Source organism: Plodia interpunctella, chromosome 3 (assembly GCF_027563975.2).
Source record: "Plodia interpunctella isolate USDA-ARS_2022_Savannah chromosome 3, ilPloInte3.2, whole genome shotgun sequence".
Taxonomy (NCBI): domain Eukaryota; kingdom Metazoa; phylum Arthropoda; class Insecta; order Lepidoptera; family Pyralidae; genus Plodia; species Plodia interpunctella.
Window position 1 is genome coordinate 2,935,839 of NC_071296.1, and position 22,264 is coordinate 2,958,102.

General features: G+C 35.5%; 1 protein-coding gene across 1 annotated transcript in view; it reads left to right on the forward strand.

Annotated features, from left to right (window-relative positions):
* The first annotated feature begins 62 nt into the window (after positions 1 to 62).
* LOC128683498 (mitogen-activated protein kinase 1) overlaps positions 63 to 22,264 on the forward strand; it is a 33,560-nt gene continuing 11,358 nt past the window's right edge. Inside the window, exons 1-5 of the mRNA XM_053769196.2 lie at positions 63 to 481; positions 14,112 to 14,238; positions 14,600 to 14,710; positions 15,104 to 15,238; positions 19,706 to 19,822. Coding sequence (XP_053625171.1) covers positions 354 to 481; positions 14,112 to 14,238; positions 14,600 to 14,710; positions 15,104 to 15,238; positions 19,706 to 19,822 — 618 coding nt within the window. The 5' untranslated portion in view covers positions 63 to 353. The remainder of the gene's footprint in view (positions 482 to 14,111; positions 14,239 to 14,599; positions 14,711 to 15,103; positions 15,239 to 19,705; positions 19,823 to 22,264) is intronic.

Sequence of the window (22,264 nt, forward strand, 5' to 3'; positions counted from 1 at the left end):
AAAGGATAGGCATATAGGCGATTTCGCTCAGTCCTTCATGGTAGTAATGTCTCTTTTTATCTGTGGCCGTGCATTTTTGTAACGGTACTGCCACTGCGTGCGGGAGTGTCCACCAACTGTTGTCGGGCAAAGTGGCGAGCGAATGAGGATGATGATAAGCGAGTGACAAGTGGACAATTTGTACGCATAGTGGATAATGTAGGTCGGATTAAGTAGTTTGTTTTGGTTAATTGTTGATATTTTCTTGTGAATTGTGGACTGAAAAGTCCTCTGTGGCTTGTGAGAATTTGTATAGAATTCGGATTGCCTGGGTGCCTGTAAACAGTGTGTTGTCCGGAGTTCCAAGCGATACGATGGCTGAGGCTGCTGGTGCTACTAGCACCAATCCCAATGCGGAGATCGTTCGGGGTCAGGTGTTTGAAGTAGGCCCAAGATACACAAACCTGCAATATATTGGAGAAGGGGCCTATGGCATGGTTGTGTAAGTATAACGCTATATAAACAAAGGCTGTACTGATGTTTTGAGAGCATTAGCATGCAAATGCTGACTGATATTCATCAATATTAATGTGTTAACATGTTAGTCATCATAATAATATAGAATTAGTGAGACATACCTTGGAGCATAAATAAGTAGTAACAATGTAACTGAACAAGATTCAATATGGGATTTGTATAAAGGAAATTTTATGAATATAAAGTTTTTCTTTTTTGGTATTAGTGTAAAATTTGTTAAATTGTAGAGTTGGTCGCTGATAGTTTGATATGGTGTTCCATGGTTTTTACTTCATCTTCAATGAAGTCAAGCTTGAAGGATTCATAAGTTTAACATACTTGCTTAGTAAAAAATATTCTTGTAAGATCCATAACCTTTTTAAACTGAAATAATATGCTTGTCTTCCTTGCAGAACAAACTGTTAAATATAGGAACAGTCCATCTGTATTCTAGTAAAAAAACTATATTAGTATCAAAGTATTATGATTATTGTGAGAACATAATCAAAAACACTTCGCTGCAACTCTTATCTATGTTCTATCTAATTGATTGTAATTGTTTTATTGCCATGCCATTGATAAAGAAATCAAGCAAAGATAACATTGGCATGAATCATTGCTGATTTTCCTTTTTTGTCATTTTTAATGCTCTTCACTTACCTATTCATAAGTCTTAAAAAGTCTATTATATCTGAACATTTTCCTGGTTGTTACCTCAGCCATAAAGCATTTGAGATTCTAGGTAGGTAGGTACCTTTTTTGAGAATTTATTTATTTAACCAGCTGAACCTTTATTAGATAGTTTAAATCAGTCAGTTAGTTCTTCCCTATCAGTTTTTCCCTATTTTGTTTATTAATCTTTATTGGTCCAAGTCTTTCCTTTTGTCTTATTGTAGTATCTAGATTAATAATTCCAACAATTTTTTCTGAAAGCAGCTACAAGACTTACACAGCTTAAATTGTTAATTGTTTCTATTTTTCACACCTTAGTGTATTTTCTGTTTCATTCTTGACCTTAATGCCCCATAACCCGGTACTGTATAAAAACTGCCTAATGTCAACACTCTAGGAATGCTATGGTGCCTGTCAGCTGTCGAGGTTTTATTATTCCTTAGGTGCTTCGCACCTCGTTGGTGAAGTCCTCAGTCTGGAGGACAGTGGAGTATACCTATTCTAGCGTGGGTGGAACCACACATTACAATAAATTAAGTTCATAGTGTAAAATGCAGGCAGGCTACATTAATTAGTTTTAGGATAACAATATAATTTTAGTAACAATTATCAACTATCTTCGAATTGGCTCAGGTTAATGACATTTAGAAGGTACCTATTCTGGGTTAAGACAAACTATAGAATAATTTCCTTAAGGGAATTACATGCAAATAAGGGTCGATTCAAATCCAGATTAACTACATCATGTTTAATGTAAATTATTGTAACTGTTAACAGCGAGATATTTTGGCTTTAAAGCTTAAAGTAACAGTTACATTAAATTTCATGAATTTTGATTATGCAGATGAACACAAATTCCAATTACTATGACAATAAGATTATAGATACGATTACCTACGTTATTATAAAAAAAATCATGCAAATCCATTAAAATAATAATAGGCAGATCCTCCATGTGCTAACCTCACAGTTCAGTTGGGTTTCTGCTGTTCTTTTGTCATGTAAAGGGAAGAAAAGCGGGTTATTATAGAACTAAGACCGCGTGCACTGAAAATTAATTTCAATGTATTTTTTTTTCTTTGTACCTACAAAGTTTTACTTTTTCTTAGCGTGTCGACTCAGGCTGTTTGTGTGATAACCCGTTTTTCACCACTGCCACAATATTCTCCGTCTCCGTAGGGTCCGTAAACTGATAATTTAAAAAAATATATATTCGACTTTCTATTAAGCTTTATTCAAATTAATTAAATTAAACCCTGTCACCGTACAGTCAGCTCAAAATTACAATGAAACGTTTTACATGAAAAATGTCGCCTTTTTCACGTCAGAGGTAGCTTAATCCGCCTTCCAAGGTTGGGTCGTGGATGCGCGCAAATAAGGCAATTTTCGTTTTGCCAGCTTTATTGTTGAAACGTAAATTAGGTGTCGGCAATTTGATAATCTGGTTTGGTTATTGTGTTTTTGATTGCTCCCGATGAAATTGCCGTAATGCATGTTAGAATAGGTGTTTTGGCTAATTATTTTGCCCAAATTTCTTGACCTTTTCCCCGCTTTTGTAGGCAAAGTAGGTAGGTATCTAAGGTCCCTCCATTTCGTTCTGTATAGTTAACATTGGTCACAAATGTTGGCGAACATTCGGATCCGGTATTGATGAGAACAAAAATTGTTAAAGTGGTGATCAGAAATTGATTTTTTTTGGTTAGAAGTGGCATTGTCGCTAGATTTTATCGCCGAAAGTAGACTATAATCTAAAAAATCTGTCACTGAAATGATGTTTTGCGAAGTTATTTATAAATTGCCACTAGCAGGGGTCCAGACAAGTAATTTAAAATAAAATGTACGTATATCCACGATTCGTTTCAGGAATACTTTACCAGCGCGAAAAAATATTTTCACTAACATATTGTATTACCAAATATTTTTCTTTCTTTGATATTCTGTCTCACACAGTTCTATTTTACTTCTAAAGAGCAGATACATATATTGCCTATTGATAACAAAGGATTTGTCGTTATTCCAAGCGAGTATAGTAAATCCCCGTGTGCAATCCCTCAGGCGTGCGGTTTGACTAGTCGTGCAAAAAGAAAAAGTTTATAGAAGTGTAATATCACATTGGTAACCCATAAATGGCTAAGTTTCAACCTAAGAATAAGAAATGTCTTCTATGACATGGCTATAAATCGCTGGGTAGACTGGGTAGAAATTTGGATCCAAGTTCAGACATAGGCAACTGCGGACAGAGCTGCTAACAACAGTTATTAAGCTATATTATTATTGGAATTTGGAAGGCCTCGTACTATATTCGCGTGTAAAATATGTTGATATTCATATGAATTCTCTTCTTATAAATGTTCTGACAGTGGCTTCCATCTGCCTAAATTTTAAACAAGATAGCCGTCATGGAAACCTATTAATACGGGGTATCTGTCATAGTAACTTCAGTTAATATATAAATCTGTGGTAGTTTCTGACTACGGAAAGTAGATAGTAATTTTAAGTCTCCGTGAATGACTCGAGCATCGCGTCATTGCCGCAACTGAAGTAATAAAATGTTATTATTTATTTATTATTTCAATAACAATTAAAAGGCGGATACTTTTTCTACCAGTGAAACAAACAACAAATGAGTATAAGTTAAAAATTTTACTTACCTATACCCCTCAATAATTTGTATTGCGAGATCACATGGTCCTCATCTCTTACAGGTTTTGCATTGGCGCGCCTTCCGTTCCGTTGCACTCGATTTTATTCCGCTACATCGCTCTCCTCGAACCAACAGAGAACGCCAAGGCTTTATGATGCCAACTGAAGCTTGAACTATATTATTAATTTGTCACTTCGTTAACCCTCACACTGTATGCTAACGATGCTTTGAATGTAACTTTACGTTTTTATTTTAACTGTTTAAATCGGAGCCAGAGTTTCCGTAAAATTGCTTAATTTATACTAGGCTTCGAACAAAAACAATACCCATTTAGGTACCTACATAGAAACTGTTGATAGTTATTTTATCTTGAAGTTTTAGGGACGTAGGTACTACTTCAATTATATTTTCTTAACAATACAGTCTCCATTTCTTACTTTTCTGTTCTATTTCTCTCTTTTCCTACTCTAAACTCATTTGGTAATATAATGTTCTGTTCATATTAACTATTTTAAGGTCCTTTTTCACCACTTTCATTCATATATTAGATGTCTCACAAAGCTGCCTGCTATAGAAGTCGATTGATCAAAAAAGCAATAACTAACTATAGTATCAACTGCTGTATTTTCTCCAAAGAGCTAATTCCATAATTTAGAAAGCGACTTTTTCACTAAACACGCCCACGAAACTGCTTTGAAATCAAGCCACGTCGAACGGGTCTGAATCAATTTCCTCTTGATTCCAGAATCCATTGACGTTGCAACTCCATCTGAGTTCGAACTAACGACGCCGGTCGATAGATCATTATCAATCGGACCAGCGATCGTTTTTCGATATTCAGTTTTTTAGCTATGAAAGCGTGACAGACACACAGACTTGCATTTATAATATTACTAGCGGCTTGCCTCGGCTTCGCACGGGTGAATTATTATGCATGTTTAAGTAAACTTACGAGAAACTTTGAAAGCGATTTCCTTGTTTATTGTCCATAAAATATTTAAGAAATGAGGCTTTTTTCCCGTTTGCACTTTTTGTAGAAACCACTAAAGCGCCACTAAAAGTTGATCCTATAAACTTGTAATGAAACTCCCAAGTAACATCTAGTATGAAAAGTTTAATAACCTCGCTTTGTTCGAGATGCATTACTTATTCATATTATATGCAAAACTTGTCTACCAAGTGGCAATCCTGAATTCGAGTAATCTCAGACAACCGTTTTCGTTGCATGTTGCAGATTAGATTATTTGCGAGTTTTGTCCTTATTGTACGTTGGTTATAAAATTCCACTAAAATTATTGAAAAAATCGCAACGGAGACAAAAAATGTCAACTGAATTCACCTGGGTAATTTGAGTCCAAGGTGAAATGAGGACACTCAAAATTCCTCTTTGTTCACCCAGTTGTTATGATCAAGTTACATAAAGTGCAATAAATCTAAGTTTGCACATTAGAAACAAATAAATGTCTTCGAAAATCAAACCAATATTTGGTTCTAAATCAGAATTTCATTCTTATTCAGAATTCTATGTAACAAAAAACTGATTTGTGTGTATCAAATAAACCTGGAACATGTGGCATTTTGTACGGCTATCGGGTGGCATAGGGCAATCGGTCTCACGGTAGGGCGAGCATGCCGATCAAGGTCGCAGGTGAGGGTGACAAGCGAAAGGTATAATGACATCACCTACACGAGGACCGATTTGTCCAACCGACGATTGATCTATTCGTTTTCGCTCTAAAGCTAACTTGTTCAATAGTTAGGCACGAAGAAGTACTGCGCCCCGGAGCTAATCCCTCGAACATGCGATTTTTTGCCAAAAAGTAAGCTGTGCCATTCTAAATTTAATCGAAATACGTCTAGTAGTTCTTGAGCGACGTGCAGGTCTGAGTGGATATGACTTGCAAATCTAGGTTTTTTTAAAATATAATGACTGTAGAATGCCAAGTTTTCTTTTGAATTGAATGATGATAGAATGACCAAATTCTGATGACAGATCTCTACGGCATTAACAGGGGTACGCCAAGGAATCTTTTCGTAGGCATTTCTCAGTTTTCCATATGTATATATGTAATGTGACAAGATGATGACGTAACAGATCATACACAGGTAGAGTTATGTACAAACTTTCTGCTTAGAACTGACACAAACTTTCTCTTTAATTATATTAATAGGACTTTACCAAGAAGAATAATTTCACTTAAAGTCTAAATCATATTGTACGTTATGTACACAGATTAAGCAGGAAATCACAAACCTTAAATTATCTTGGGTATCATGCAGTCTAGACAACATTAATCGAGTTGAAACGTTCTGTAATCGAGTTTAGCCAAGGTTTGGTTCACGTTCAATCTAATAGTCAACAATCTAAAATGTTAGGAGCTGTTTTTAAAGTAATTTGTAGTAACTACTTTATTGTTTAACCGACCATTAAATTTTCTATGTCAACATTCGTGACTACTTAAACATTGATATTTACTGACCCAAAAACTTAGTTCATAGAAGAGAGGTAAAAGGTTAAAATTGACACCTATCGGGTAGAACCACAATGGGTTTGCCGGTATGCCTCTGTAATTATTTCTACATGATATAACTAAATGCTCTTCTCACATCAAAGCTGAAAGTCCTGTCATGTACCGGGCTTTAGCGCATTTGATGTTGAGCCCTGTTATTATCATTACTGGGGCTATGTATTGTTGGTTATTAATTTAACACGGAGGTAATTTGTGAGCGAGCAGCCGCGGCCCCGCGGTGATCGGTTCAATTAGCCCTAATTAAAATTATCATTACGTCATCATCGAGTCAACTCCCTTCTGTACGTCATGTCCCACGATCGAACTAACTATGATAAGGGCTATTATTCCATTATTTGCTATGAATTTAAAACCGTTCGGAGTCGTCAATAGGCCTCCTTTGTTACAATTGAAATTAAAGCCAGCCCAAATTCCATCTGCTTATAAGGGACCAAATTTAATTCAATCTAAATTGGATAAAATTTGGAGTTATAAGGAGGATAACGGAATAACGGTATAATATCTTTAGTTTTGCAGTTATATCGCCGTCATATTATTTAAAAGAAATTGTTACTACTCACTAGATTGTGATTCATCCATCTTACAATACTAATATTTGACGTCAGTCGCTACATTACGTAGTCGTACTCACGACTATGAGTATGTTATTCTTTGCGTCATGTCAGTCGGCTTTGAATGTAAATGTCTGCTTTTTGCCTTAACTTAATTTAGATCCGCAATTCGTATTGAAAAAACATAACTTTACGAATATTGTTTTTGTGAAAGTCTCGTTGCTAGTTTGCTAAAAAGTTGTGGCACTTGGAAATTCCAAAAGGATTTAAATCCCGGGGTCGTGATCTTCGATCGGTTTGAGGGTAAAACACTTTAATGTAGTTTTATTTATTCGCAATTTAAAGATATTTTAATTATACCTATTTGAAACAGGGGAGATTAGTTGCTAAGCAAAAACAAATATTCGTAGAAGAAACGACTACATAGGTATAATCGTTAATTACTGGTGCGAAAGTTAATTTCTACTCCTCGGTTGAATTCTTTATTTGCAAAACATTAGTTGTCATCTTATCGTAGTTTATGTAGGCTACTAAGTTTTCATACCCAGGGCGAATTAAGAGTTTTAGTTCAATTGCATCAGTAGGTGCTATTGAAATCGGTGCCATTCGAACTGGTGCGCTGAACGGCTTATCTCATCATGTCGCCATATTTGCGGGGCTTTCCAGGAAACCGTTTTCGTTGAATGCCTTGTAATTAATTAACAGTTGTAATTAATTCCAGAAGCGTATCGTGTATACCACTCCTTTGTATAGTTTACATCCATTATGTTGATTTTCATCTTTCAAATGTCTAGGCATAATATGTGTACACATTTTCATATTTATTCGTTTACTCACGATTACACAAATCGTATTTCTTCGATTTGATATCGGATCTCTTTAAATTCGTCATAACGGTCATAAATATATGGACGATGGTGTGACATTAAGGTTTAATGTATGGAATGGAACTTATAAAAATACGTCGTATAAAACTGCGCGGCAAAATGTATTCCCAATCCTAATATTATAAATGCGAAAGTTTGTTTGTTTGTTACCTCTTCACATGAAATTTGGTACACGAGTAGAAAATAACCTTGAAAAACACATAGGGTATTTTTTATCCCAAAATTCCTACGGGAGCGAGGCCCCGGGGCGCTGTTTGTGAAATATAAACTGCCACAATCACTTAAATGATGCCTTTAACGCCGAGTTGTAATTTACGACTTAAATTTTCTAATTTCTTTGGATGTGACGTGCACGAAAATGCAAATATTCACTTAGCATAAAAATTATGGCGCTAGGGGCATTTTTTCGTAGCAAAATCCCGGATAGGTACAGCTAAACGCTACCGTAATCGAATGTTTCATATTATGACGTCACACACACGAGTCTCGATAGCGTTGAGGGGCGACAATTCAATTAAAGCCTCACCTCGCCAGTGTGAAACCACCCTTACTACGGGGAAGGTTGATAAGATATATTACTTGGCATAGCTTTTACGGTTATAAATTTTGTTGGTGGATAAGAAACTGCTTCAAGGTGGGGCTGACGGCTAATAGGCCATTAGGCGAGCGCCAAACGCGTCAATACAAATCAACATCAAATGGTTTGCTGTTGTGTAACTGCTATATCATTGCTATATTCACAACTACAGATTTCGTAGATATTTCGAGACTTGCGCTGTATGTTGTTGTGGTTATCGTATAGATAAGAATTTTATCTTTGACAGTGCATTGGAATATATAATATAATATTTTTCTTATTTATTGCAAGCTGGTAAAGAGGAAGTCCAAGGTCGAGATGCTCAGATAATAAAGGCTTTTGACAAGAAATGTAGGGAAATATCAAAGATATGCGTAGAATTTAAATTAGGGGAAGCCTTTGCTCAACACTGCGATATATGCAGCTAGTAAAAATAGCATAGATTTTAGTATTTACGTCAGTACGAAATAATTCTATGATTGTAAGCCGACTTTTGGTCTAGTCAGATTGGATGATGCGTTGAAAACATTTATTGTAGTTTATCGTAGGGAATAGCACTAAAACACATTGCACATTCAAACGAATTAGTTTTCCTTTGTGCTACTAATGTATTACACAAATCTCAGGGAAGCCCACATCGCAATTGTGGCATATTTCGCAAACCATTTAGTAAATTTGGTAATAAATAACCCGATTTATCACTAATTAGGGATCCCTTGGGTTTCGGCTGGTTATTGTAAGCCATTTGTCGTTTTGTCCACAATTTGAGTTGAAATGCTTTATTTGGTTTAAAAAATTAACTAATTTGTCCGGGTAAAAACTTATAACTGGATTTTAAGCAGATATATTCAGCGGAATTGAGTAGGTGTAATTTTGTTTATTAGATAATGCATGACGACAATAGAAGCTTGATATTTTTGTAAAAAAAAAAATGACATTTTAAGCTGTAGATGGCGCTAACTATTGGTCCCATTTGATAGATATTCAGAGAGGTTTTTCAATGAAACTTTTTGAAACGAGTAATGAGAATGGCCTGTATTTTATTTACAATACTTATTAGAAAATGGAAACTCGATTTTCAAGCATGGCAATGTATCAGCCCTTTTCAAGTTCACGCGACCTCCGAACAAGGAAAAGGTACGATAAATTTTTGAAGTAGGAAAGAATTATCCATTTGTGTGTTTTATCCCAGACGTCATTCAAACATGATCCTACATTTTAATAAAAAGCGTCGTCTTTTGTTTACTGTACACACTTCAACTGCCTTTTGCCAGACATCGGGGGGGAACTTATTTTTATATCAATTGTAACTTTAATTGTTTTTCACCACTTTAATGTGGTCGGGAGTTTGAAATAAAGCGCACGAATTCGCGCACGGAGAAACTAATTATAAAAGTCATGAAAACTTATTGAATACTATCTGCGCTCCGGGGTTTTCCTGTCGTGGAAATTTTGGGATAAAAAGTACCCTATATGGTATATATAAACTCTATTCTACTCGTGTACCAAATTTCTGTATTTGATTAGCATTAGGATATAGAATAGTTATTAAAGCTGAACAACTATTTCATGACAATCTCTGGATCTAATGTAAAAAAATATTTTTAGATATGATATATAGCAAACATTCGTTAACTGTGTTCGTGAACTAGGTAAATTTTATCCAAAATCCCAGGGAACGATGCCGCCAGATACAACTAGTAAATAAATAGAATACAACCCCGATTAAATGTTACAAAGTTACCATGGGGAAGGCAATGTTCAAACGGCCTTAAACCTGGCAACGTGTCAGCTGCTACAAAGTAGAAAATTCATTTTAACAGCGTAATTAACAGGCTGTTGACACAACATAAGTGACAATTTCCATGATATTATCACGCGTTTGGCCCACTTGGTGTTAAATTAACAATCTCTGTGTTTCCTTTGACAAACTTACATTAATTTTATGTAATTTTGGGTTATTAAAATTATTAAATTATAACGGAAGACGCTATAACCTCTAAGTATTATGTCTGATGTTAAAAATAATTTTAACTAAAGTGCTCTAAAATTTATTCTCATGCTCAGTGGCATTACTATCCATGGGCAATATAATTAAGGGTACATGGGGCTCGAAAGGAAGTTTTTGGCGACGAAGCGTGAGTCCACTGTAGCCAACTGTAACTGATAGCCGGTAGCTATATCGATTGGAAATGGTTGTGATTTATAAAAGTGTTCTCGTTTACCTTCATATTTCACGAATTAAGTATAGATTTTTCGGCAATAGCACAGTGCATACAAAGATTCATAACGTGTGCGAAAATATTCTAATCAGATAGGATTAATTAATTTCTGTTTGTTTATATGCTCTGGAAAATATACCGATATTTTCCATAACTGGTATTGAAAAACATGCAAAAGTTTATGCACAAAAAAACTTCATTTAAAATATGCTGATGTTACGGAATCTTTAATGAACGAAGTTTTGTATGAAAGTAACTTACACATTTGATAAATAAGTTATTTCAGTTTGTTTATGCTCCTGGCTTGAAATGCTATCTAAAGTTTTCCTGAATGTATACATAAGTTAAAAGGCCATGTATTCCTTTGGGCCGTATCTGGGTAGCTGAGTGTGTATTCATGTTTCAATTTCAGAAAAAGGGTTGCTAAAGTATTACGCGCGCTTTAAAATTTTCCTATTGTTTTTATATTACCTTACATTTTGAGCCTTACGTAATGTACATAGTCATTTAATACAGATCACAAAGTCAAATTCAGTAGAAGGATTTCTAATATTTTTTTTTAATTGCGTATTAAATTACAAACGACCAATAAATAAATATGTTTACTACATGTATTACATTGTTATTACATACGTTGCATTTGTATTGTCTTATTTCCACCTACAAATAATTCCCATAACCAGAATTCTAATCCTCGCTTGATCCCGGTTGCATTCTGGCCTGTGACGCACCGAACCCCGGGATTAGCGTAAAAAATAAACCTTGAAATTTTAAAGATTGCCCGTATACCTCACCTCCGCACTCGCCAGGATATGGTGTGGTAGTACTCTAAGGCGGAACCACAACCCAAAACAAGCATATATTATATATCCACAGAACGACAATGTCTCAATTAATTTTGCAACCAAATGGAAATCCACCATAACTTATATAAGGAGATCAATGGCGATCTTAGTTATCCCATTCTGTTAAAGTTTAGGCCTTCACTCTTAATATAATCGAATAAGGACGTCAATATTTGATGAACACGATATTACAATAAGTTAATATTGGTTTACTGAAGACTATGTTGAAATCCTTATTCAAAATTACCATTCATAGGTATCATTTATTTCTTAACAATATGTACATTTTCTGGAAATGCGCGTATTGCGAATATTCGTTTGGAATTCGAATTCGTATTCAGTATCTTTTCGAATAATAATCATAATCTTAATCGTAGATGTTATGCAGCAAAGAGACAGCGGGTGGTGAAGTGTGGCACGCTCGTCTTGTAGCTAGCAGCGACACGTAGAGTACACATATACGTGCGAAAAAACTATGAAAGAAGTTAACCGAATAATTGGACCGAAATAAACGATAAGCCGAATGAATATTCGGTTATTCAGTGAAAACGCGTTTGATAAATGTAATAAATACATGACAATAAAATTATAGGTTTAATTAAAATAATATTTTTTTAATGACTTCATATAAATTATAAGCCAATTAGAATGTAGGAAATGTTAAAAATGTATCAACGGAAAAATCCAAAATAAAAATAATTTCAGTTTAACTTTTCTTCGCTTGTACTAACTTTTCGCGAATCACATTAAAAACTTCGCTTATCCTATATCAACATTTACCTTTCAGTGTCCACAAAGTCCAGTTATAGAAAACTGGAACGTAATCGAGGGTTTGGCTTTGATAGCATTGTAAACACGTCCTAATCAAATAGGCAATGGATTTTGTGCCGATTGTAGGCATTCAATTTAGTGGAGTTCAATGATAAGTCTGTCAAGGTAACAACAACTTACTTCGTAACAAATAGCATTTACTTTAGAAAGTGTCCTACCTTATCCTTACATAATAAACAAACTACTCTGCCGTATCTGTGTTTTGAAAAGATTAAACTGAAATTATTTCTGAGTGAATAGTGCCGTTATCAATCGTTTGTCGTCCTCAGTACACAAGTATTTGGCCGGTACAACAGTTACATTGGCACTTGATAGATATGGATAGTAGTTGAAAATTTGTAATCTAATAACCAATTCATATCTAATATTAGTTCTCCGAGTGAAACTTTGTCGTCCCACAGGCGTTTAAACTGTCTATTAATTTCTACTAATATTATTCCCTAGATAATCACAAGTTTAAGAAATATTTTTCTATAAAAAAAAATCTAGGTACTATGTTGTACTTATCTAAGTTTAAATCTAAAATTGTAAAGCAATATTTACACTAATGCTTAACATTTTAATAAGAAAAGTTTTCTTAATGATGCCATATAATAAATTCGTACCAGAGACATTTTCAATTAAGGCGGTGAACGAAGTCAAATGAATAATTATGATTAGTTGCCTCCCGGAGCACTCCGTTATATTGCGTCAGGTAATTTTATTTATTTCGCGAAGGACACTTAAGACCATAAGAAAACTTAATTCTCAATGGGACCTCATATTCACACGACTAAAACACTGTTCAGAGTATACTACCTAGCATTTACGGATGAAAGTACCCTATTTAAGAGTAGTAGTTAGACGACTCATTCCCACACGACTGCAAGCAATTTGGATTTGCTATAACATGGAGTTTCATGGAATAAAGTTTCAAGTTTTCAAGCAAAGACTATTTAAAACAAATGAAAGATATCACCTTTGTATGTTACTAAATGTTCCCGTGGGAGTTTTGAAATAAAATATAGCATATAGCAATCTTGGATGATGTACCTACCTTCCTAATGGTGAAATAATTTTTGAAATTGGTTTCGTAATTTCGTGGATTACCTGTCTCAAACATACTAACCCTTACGTCTCTATAATAATAGTAAGATAACTAAGATATCTTCAAAATTTCGAATGTAATGTGTAATAAATGGCTATTCTATTTTTAAATTTGTTCCGCGCATTGTACCGTGCTAAAGATTCGTTTCCGGTTCAAACCTGGCAATTTATCCGATGTCTCGACCGCGCTAATGCGCGGGATTCTCGATACCTACCCTTTCAGGATCCTGGCCGTATTTTAAATTCTTTAATAGATACCCCACTCCGATTTGTTTTACAAGTTTTATTTACGAGGACAAGGTCGGCAAGGATTTTTCACATGATTTTACTTAATTTGGATTGCACGCTTGGACCAAGATGTGACAATAAAGTTTTTACCTACGTTTTTTTTTTCAAATATATTTAAGAAAATAATTATGAAGCGACATCGCCGTTAGTAGTTCTTGAGAATCTATTCTGCTTTCTTCTATCTATAATTGATTAAACAGGTTCTACGAACTTATTTTATTGAGTTAGCAGGTACTGCACGTGTATTTACGTAAATAGACAGAAATAATTTATCGACATAACCGATTTGTTTTTGTTACTTCAAATATTTTTGTTACTAAAGTAATAACAGCGGGTCTGTCCGCTCGAGTCGTTACACCGTTAGGGTTACCATTATTTATTGCGTTATCCGATATTGAATTATGTTCAGTTGACGGGCAACCCTTCGGGACTTGGACTCACAATAAGTGGGACAGAGTGATTTATGCTTTCCATTATTTCAGGTCCGCATTCGACAACGTGAAGAAGACAAAAGTTGCCATCAAAAAGATCTCGCCGTTTGAACACCAAACCTACTGCCAAAGGACGCTAAGAGAAATAAAAATTCTCACTCGGTTTAAGCACGAAAACGTAAGGAATCTTGTTTTCTTAATCTAGCTTTTGTTCCGATTTTCCCGTTCTCATAGGTATTTCTCGTAATCCTTTCTGTTTCCCTAAATATCCGAAGGAAACTATACATGCTTTTCAGCTTTCTACGCCCAGGAGTTTTGTCTGTGCGTACATTGTCTGTTAGTCAACTAAGGAAGAGTTTTTTTGATTGATGGTATCTTTTTGCCCTGTGCAAGATACGATAACTTTTAAGAAATCCTCAATTATTTAATTTAAATAGAACCTTAGAGCGTGTTCAACAACCTCGAATTTGTAATATTTTGCTTTTCATATTACAAGAAAAACTTTCGATTTGTTTTTTATGTATGGTGATTGATTCCAGATAATCGACATTCGGGACATATTAAGAGCGGACAGTATCGATCAAATGAAAGACGTATACATCGTGCAATGCTTAATGGAAACGGACCTTTATAAACTATTAAAAACACAGGTAATTCTTATTATGTTATATTTACGAGGTAAAACTAGAGTGCTCTCTCAGAGGTTTTGTGTGTTTAAGATTTAATTTAAAATGGAAATATTATAGTATATTAAGATGATGTTAGGTTTATGTTAATTACACTATATAAAACTTTGAACAGTGCTGTATTAATAAATCCAAAAATAATTTGTAAAGATCGGTCGCACACCCACTGCCTACCGGGTGCGTTTTTTTGTTTGGAATTGTGATTGGCTGCGTATATAGGTGCGTTATAACTCCAGATTCCCGATGATCCTACGGCAGCGAAGCCGTGACTCGCAGATATTATATTTCAAAACAAGAACGTTACATCTGCCAACCAGTAGCGGGTTCAGTAGAGTCTGACAGAAAGTTTTGTTTCAGAAATTAAGTAACGACCACATCTGTTACTTCCTATACCAAATTCTGCGAGGACTCAAGTACATCCACTCCGCTAATGTCCTCCACAGGGACCTGAAGCCCTCCAACCTCCTCCTCAATACCACCTGTGATTTAAAGGTACGCATATATTTTTATTTTTCCCGAGTGTATTTTCTATGTTGCTTTTATGTTTTACGTGTGTGTTGTACAGTAGCTCACAGAGGTATTATTAAGAATCTACCTATCGTCATCGTGAAGGAAAACATCGTGAGAAAACCTGCACACTGGTTGATTCTTATTAACTCGTATGTGAAATGGAGAAGGCAAACCACTCCATTAATAATGCCAAGAAAGTTGTTGTGTGCGTTTCATTTCACGTAATAACCACGACTCTCGGCCATAAGGAATACAACTATGAAGAAGAGATACCTATTGTCAACAGTAAACCGTTCTTAGAAATTAAGTTAATTATTGTGTCATCAACTCTAAGCGTCTGTGAGGTTGTCAGTTTGTATGTTTGAGGCGGGTAATCTCCGAAACTACCGAACCGATTTCAAACATTCTTTCACCATTAGAAAGGTACATCTAAAATTGCTATAGGCTATATTTTATCTCAAAATAGGCTATATTTTATCTCAAAATAGGCTATATTTTATCTTAAAATTCCCACGGGAGCGAAGCCCCGGGCAACATCTCTGTACAACTATAGAATATAACCTAGGATAGTATATAGGGTACTTTAGTTTTATCCTATTGTCTTGTATGCGAATTTATAATAGCTAGTATTCTCTAAATGTGTTTTCTTTTACGCTGATACTCCAAGTAATCGTTACACACATATTTATAAATATTCAACTTGCTTAGGTTGTCTGATTCTTGTGATTGGTTATCTAATGACGTCATGCAGCGCATAATGATTTTCGCCAACATTGACAAACATAATCTAAGAGATAAGTAACTGATTGCATATTGTAATAATTGTGTACGACCGCCAACAAACAAGAGCATGATAAACCTGCACACTAGTTGTGTATGCGAGTACATGACACTAGATGGCGGCAGGTAGTCGCAAAAGTCATGTCAGATGCCTTTAGATGATTTAATAAAAATCTATCAGCAATGTTAGCAATAACACGCTTGGTAAGAAGTGTTAAAAGTGTCAGTTTTCTTGTAATATGAAGCTTTAATTCAATATTATAACAGTTTATATACGCCTGAGAGTCTATTCTAAAGCTTTAGATGTTGATTTCTCTTAATTAACTTCCGTAGGAGTCTTTTATAATTTGTTGTAAGCTATATTGAAGCCCAACAATTTTTGCGACTGTATTTTCTAGAGTCCTATTTACTTTAAATATTGTATAACATAAAAAAATTTTAACTGGATAATATTCCTAGAATACCCAGTTAATTGAGGACTCGAAAGTAAAAATGGTTGCTTTTTAATTTGTAGAAAAAATATTTCATATTATGTTAGGTAAATGGACCGACTACGCTAAACCTGTTGTATCACTGAAAATTAGGCCGTACTACCGTCGCATACAGTTCCATGCAGGGTAAATTGATATGCATTTAACTGTTAGAGTATACTGTTCCCTTTTTAAATCAAGGGTTACTTTTGGACATAATTTGTAAACGTGTATGTAACCTAAATGCTTATTTTATTATTTTAGGTTTGTGCTTGCAAGAGTAACAAGCTTCCATCTGAACCGTTGTGGGTTTTATATAACACGGGCAACAATAAAATCATTTTGCGTCTCGTCTCCTATACTTTTTTGGAAATAACATTATATTATATTCGTATTATAATAGAAATAGTCTGGTTGTGAATTGTGTTGTTTTACAAATGGTTTATCTATCTATCTAACCGGTTTGGGAGGAGGTTTGCCTAGAAATGTTGAATATACTAAGTATTAACGTGACTATTCCCTTCATCGCTCTAGTCTAGGAATATTGAATTTTCAGTGCACGGGCAGACGTGTCACGAAAGTGTGTATTTTATTAGCGAGACATGATATTGCTGAGAAAATATAATTTTTACGGTACCTCGCCGTTTTACCTGCGTCATTGGTAGCTTTAACCTTTTGTTCTAGTCTGTCAACATTTACATTAAATTACTCATGAATATGGATGATCAATAGTGTTTCAAGTTTTACCGAAATTCTCGCGGAAGCGGTTTCGTGGGGCACAATTAGTTCTTAGATATTTAAACAAAACCTATTAATTTTGTCTCACTAAACATAGGGGCAAATCATACATTAAGTTAGCCCCAAAGTAGATTCAAAATTGTGTTATGGAATATTAACTCAACGATGCTATATTTTGTAACATACAAAACTAAATAGATTCAAGATCAATATGAAAAAGATCACTTTCCATCTCGGGAATTGTAGCGGTCGGCATGCCGGCCATTTAGATACAGAGGTCGTAAAAAGACATCACCTGAACAAATTTCCCCGTACTTATTTAGTTAGTACTTTGTCACAAAATAAATGATAGGGCACAGCAGGTTTTCATTCAGCGTTTGCCCTTCTAAATGTGAGCAGAAAAACTAGGACGAGCCCTTTACAAAGACAGAGTGGAGTAATCATTTCTGACATTTTTACTTTTTACATCGCAGCCTAACTTTTTGTTTTAATTAGACTCGTTTGAACTGTTTGACTTTTCTGTCTTTTGTATCTGTAATTCTATTAATCCTCATTTATACATTCTGTCAAGAAAATGAAGAAAACGTATAAAAAGAACTACATATTTTTGTCATTGCAATACAAATTGTCTACTAATCTGTGGCAATACCCAATAGAATGGTCAAGATTCGTTGATAACACAGTATAGCCAGCTATCTGGAGACTTCCTTTTGATTTAATTTCTTCACTTTTTTGACAGACTGTAAGTTCATGTCTGTTCTACTCTATCACACGTGCTTATACATTAGAAGTACTACGTATGGGTGGATGGCACACATGAAATAAAACAAATAGGCTAGCATTAGGCTCCTTAATGGCACGGTTTTCCATGTTTAAAAATAAAAGCATAAAGCAATTATACACAACATTGCTAAATATATCAAAAACAATGAGTTTCCCTAAATGTGTATATTTGCAGGTATTATTACTGGAGGAGTTGATTTATTCCTCTATTTATCTTCAGGAAACTGTATGTAATGTAATGATATATGCAAAGAGGATATAATCACTACGTTTGATGTATGTATAGGAATTTTCTTCATTACTCTTTGTCCAAAATAAAACACACCTTATTATATCACATGAAGTATAATAACATGAGTGATGTTTACGAAGATATATTACAAAATAAGCCAATGGCTTTCAAAATATCCGTCAAGAAAAAATGCTAGGACATATTCTTGAACTATGAAATATTCAGTATTTCAATTACATTCACAGTCTTTATTTGTTAATCGACTTCTTTACATGTTGATCCATTCTTATATCTGTGCTTTATTTATATTCATATACAGCTAGTAGAGTAGCACTCCTTTACGACTCGACATGATATTGAAATTATGTAAATTTAGAATCTCTCTTATATCCTCGCATCTTCCAATTTGCATTATTGGCTGTGACACTGCTCACGTTGATCCCCGGCGGATCAACGTAAAAAATAATATTACAAATTTAGAAGATGGTCGTAATTTTACAACCGACCGTTCACTCAAGTGCTCCTCGTCGCCACGTGAGAATATGAAGACTATTTTACCACATATTGGCCACACGTCATGCGAGCGCAACCGATGTATAAAGTAGAGATAGAAGACTAGATACAACCTCGTTCGGTGCACTCCATTACCTTCAGTCCTGTAATTTACAATACATGATTTCTCTTACCTTCAGCCCTCAGTTATGTGAGGATAATATTGCGGCATCTATTTATCATATCCCCGTTTCGAATCCTTAACGCACTTCTGCCCAATGAAGAGGGTCTCGCACCCTCTCAATGGTTTAAACACGCTTAACACAAAATGTCATATTACGGTTATCCGTAATATGTATATTACTGAGTAACAGCTCTAGGGACCTCATTCCTTAAGTGGTAAAGCATGTATGGCTTTTGAGATTACAATATACATTCTATTAATTAATGAATTTGTCCCGCGTTATGTGGTTTCTGGTTAGCTTTCATCCATATTTGATAATGTTTAGTTAAGCGGCCTACCCCAATAGCGTCGGAGTCGGAGCCCTTGGCGACCTTCTCTTTGATTAAGCCGGTTTTCTACACATTACATATGTATTGTATGACTGACTATCGTACTATACATTCATGTCTGAATAATATTTTATTCAGATAATGAGATTTTAAATATTATACAACTTTTCCCGGAATTTCCGGTAATCCTTTCCTATTCTCATACAATTAAAAAAAAAATTACCAACAATACAAATTTCAGCTTTCTACGCCAATTAGTTTCGACTGTACGTTGTCTGTCTGTCAGCTACGAAAAATGTTATGTATACATGTCGTGAATAAAGTAACATAGCAACGTAAAGTCCGGCGCGAACTTGACTGCCTTCGAGCTACCTGACAATGAAACGCCCACATTAACTCTGACATGATATTGATGATTGATTGTCTTCATTTTGTGCTCAGATTTGCGACTTCGGACTGGCGCGAGTGGCGGACCCAGACCACGACCACACAGGCTTCCTCACGGAGTACGTGGCGACCCGCTGGTATCGCGCCCCGGAGATTATGCTCAACTCCAAGGTTAGTCGGTACATACATACATACATGGATATTGTCACGCCTGTTTCCTATGCAGTAACTACTAACAGAAACTAGGGATTTACACTTGCCACGATCCTAACAAATCTGACTCAGGGTACATTTTATTTTCTATAAGGTTTTATTTAAAACACATTCCTCCAGATCTACGCAAAAATTGTAAGATGAGGCTCACACGTTAATAAACGGAGCACAACGGGGCAAGTCCGAGCCCTGAGGCTAAGGCAAACTTAACTCTGAAGTTTCAAGCTAAATTAGATACTATCTCAATCGTAGAGAGCAATTTAGTCGGACAGACGACGTTGTAATTTCCGGGTAAGTCTCTCGGGCCGTGTTGTTTGACGATTAAATAACTGTGTAATTTAAGTGTTAGTCTATTTAGAGCTATCAGTATCAAGTTTTTGCCGTACTAGGGATTATTCTCGCTCAATCTATTTCCATACATCTATGTATAGATATAGATCATATGATATTTATCGTCGAATATCGACCACGTGCAACCAATATTGCAATACTGTTAAACAAACATGATATCGCCGATATGTTTGTTGTACGCTCGATTTGTTGTTCAAGTTTTATTAATTTTCAACTTGTACCGTAACGTTCAATTTAGTGGTTACACGAAAGGTCTGTAAAGTAAAGGTTACTTCAAGGGCCGTTGCAGGCGAAAATTCACGGGTCGGTGAACACGAGGCATCCACGATGAGGTTGAGTGTATCACCCCTCGCTCCCCTCACCTCTGCCCCTCGCCCTAATCCGAGATTGGAAATGTTGCTATACGAATTGTATACAGTTTTGGTTATCCTCGTGTTTTTGCCCGACTGTCCGCTTATCAGGACCTTCGTCCCTATCTGCGGTCCATTTGTAATTAATAAAACGTAATCCCCATAGGAGCGTGCCGTCTGAATTGAACATGAGCCATTATTTAATATTTATCATTTACGCATCTGTGTATTGTGTAAAGGTATTCAATAGTCCAAACAATAATCGAGACCCGGAATGGTTTCCTTCCTTGAGCGACGTGATCGGCATGACGATAGTACATACTGAAATGACGTTCGCAATATAGCTGGTATTTGTTCGATCTCATATATCAGTCGATGTTGACAATAGTCAAGTCCGGAATAATAACGTTATTGGTATTAGGAAAAGGATAACAATGAGAGAAATATAGCCTGTAGATGATATCTGACGCAGATTTTTCTTCGTCCCGACGACACAATACGGAGACCGCTGTGATATGACGTAGATCGTATTATATTATACTCACGTCTTTATTGTGGTAAGCAAGCTCTGACGTGAGTGAGCTATGAAAAATATTTGCTTAGCTCCGGGCGTTCGGATTGCGCACTAAAAGGATATTGAATAAAACATTCTATTTTTCCGGCGCGTTGCTCTTCGCCTGTGCTGTAGAATGCACCGAGGAAAAGGGAAAATATTATAAAATTAAATTGATAAGTGTTACCGTTAATCGCATTAGCAATCATTACAAATGTATCACATTTAATTATTACCTTACTTTATCTCCTTAATATATTATGTTTACATTAGTATAGTGTTGTTGTACCTCTCGCTTAAATCTGAGCGCATTCGCGGTAACTTCTTCAGTCAGTAAGGCTTGGGAGCCCAGGACCCTCTTTCCTATTTTTCTTCTCCACTTCGCACAGTCTTTAGCGTCCCTAAGACGTAAACTCAGCGCTTCATAGGATTTCCTCATCTACCAGGGTCAGACGAGAGCGTAATGTGTTGTATGTTCGTACTTAATAAATCAACATCACTTATAAAATATACAAAGCATAATATTTGACTAGTTTACAATGTAATGTTCAACAAAAAGTATTTTGTTTCCCTCATGTTCTCCCCTCTCCCTCGTGTCAAATAAAATATATACAAAATAAAACAAATCTATAAAAGTATTCAGGAAATCCCACAACAAATGACACGTCGTTTCTGTGTTTGAAGTGAAATATGACATCAAGCTTACTGATGGCATTCCGGAAGCCGAGCCATCATTCAGTAAGGCGTAAGGTATTCCATGCGCAATTTGTGCCTAATCGCTATGCTATTATTGTATCGTAGATAACACGAATAGTTTGATATCGTGCAACTCTCCTCTAATGCCTATCTTTATCCCACTTCATATTACCACTACCTCTGTCTAATGCTTTTCACCTTCTTAAGCAGAACGCGTTCCAGCAATCTTTTCTTCAACCTTCCTCCACTTCTTCCACGAAACTCCTATCTCATGAAGACCTTAAAATATAAACCTTAAAGATTCAACTTTGTGATTTTACTATTGGCTTTCTGCCTGACGTCAACCCTTTTTTAAAATGCTATTGTTGCCTAAAAGCTACCAAGGATTTTTATCTTTTAGTCTTCTCGTAGGACATCCACAGGATGATAGGGAACTCTCCTATTCTAAGA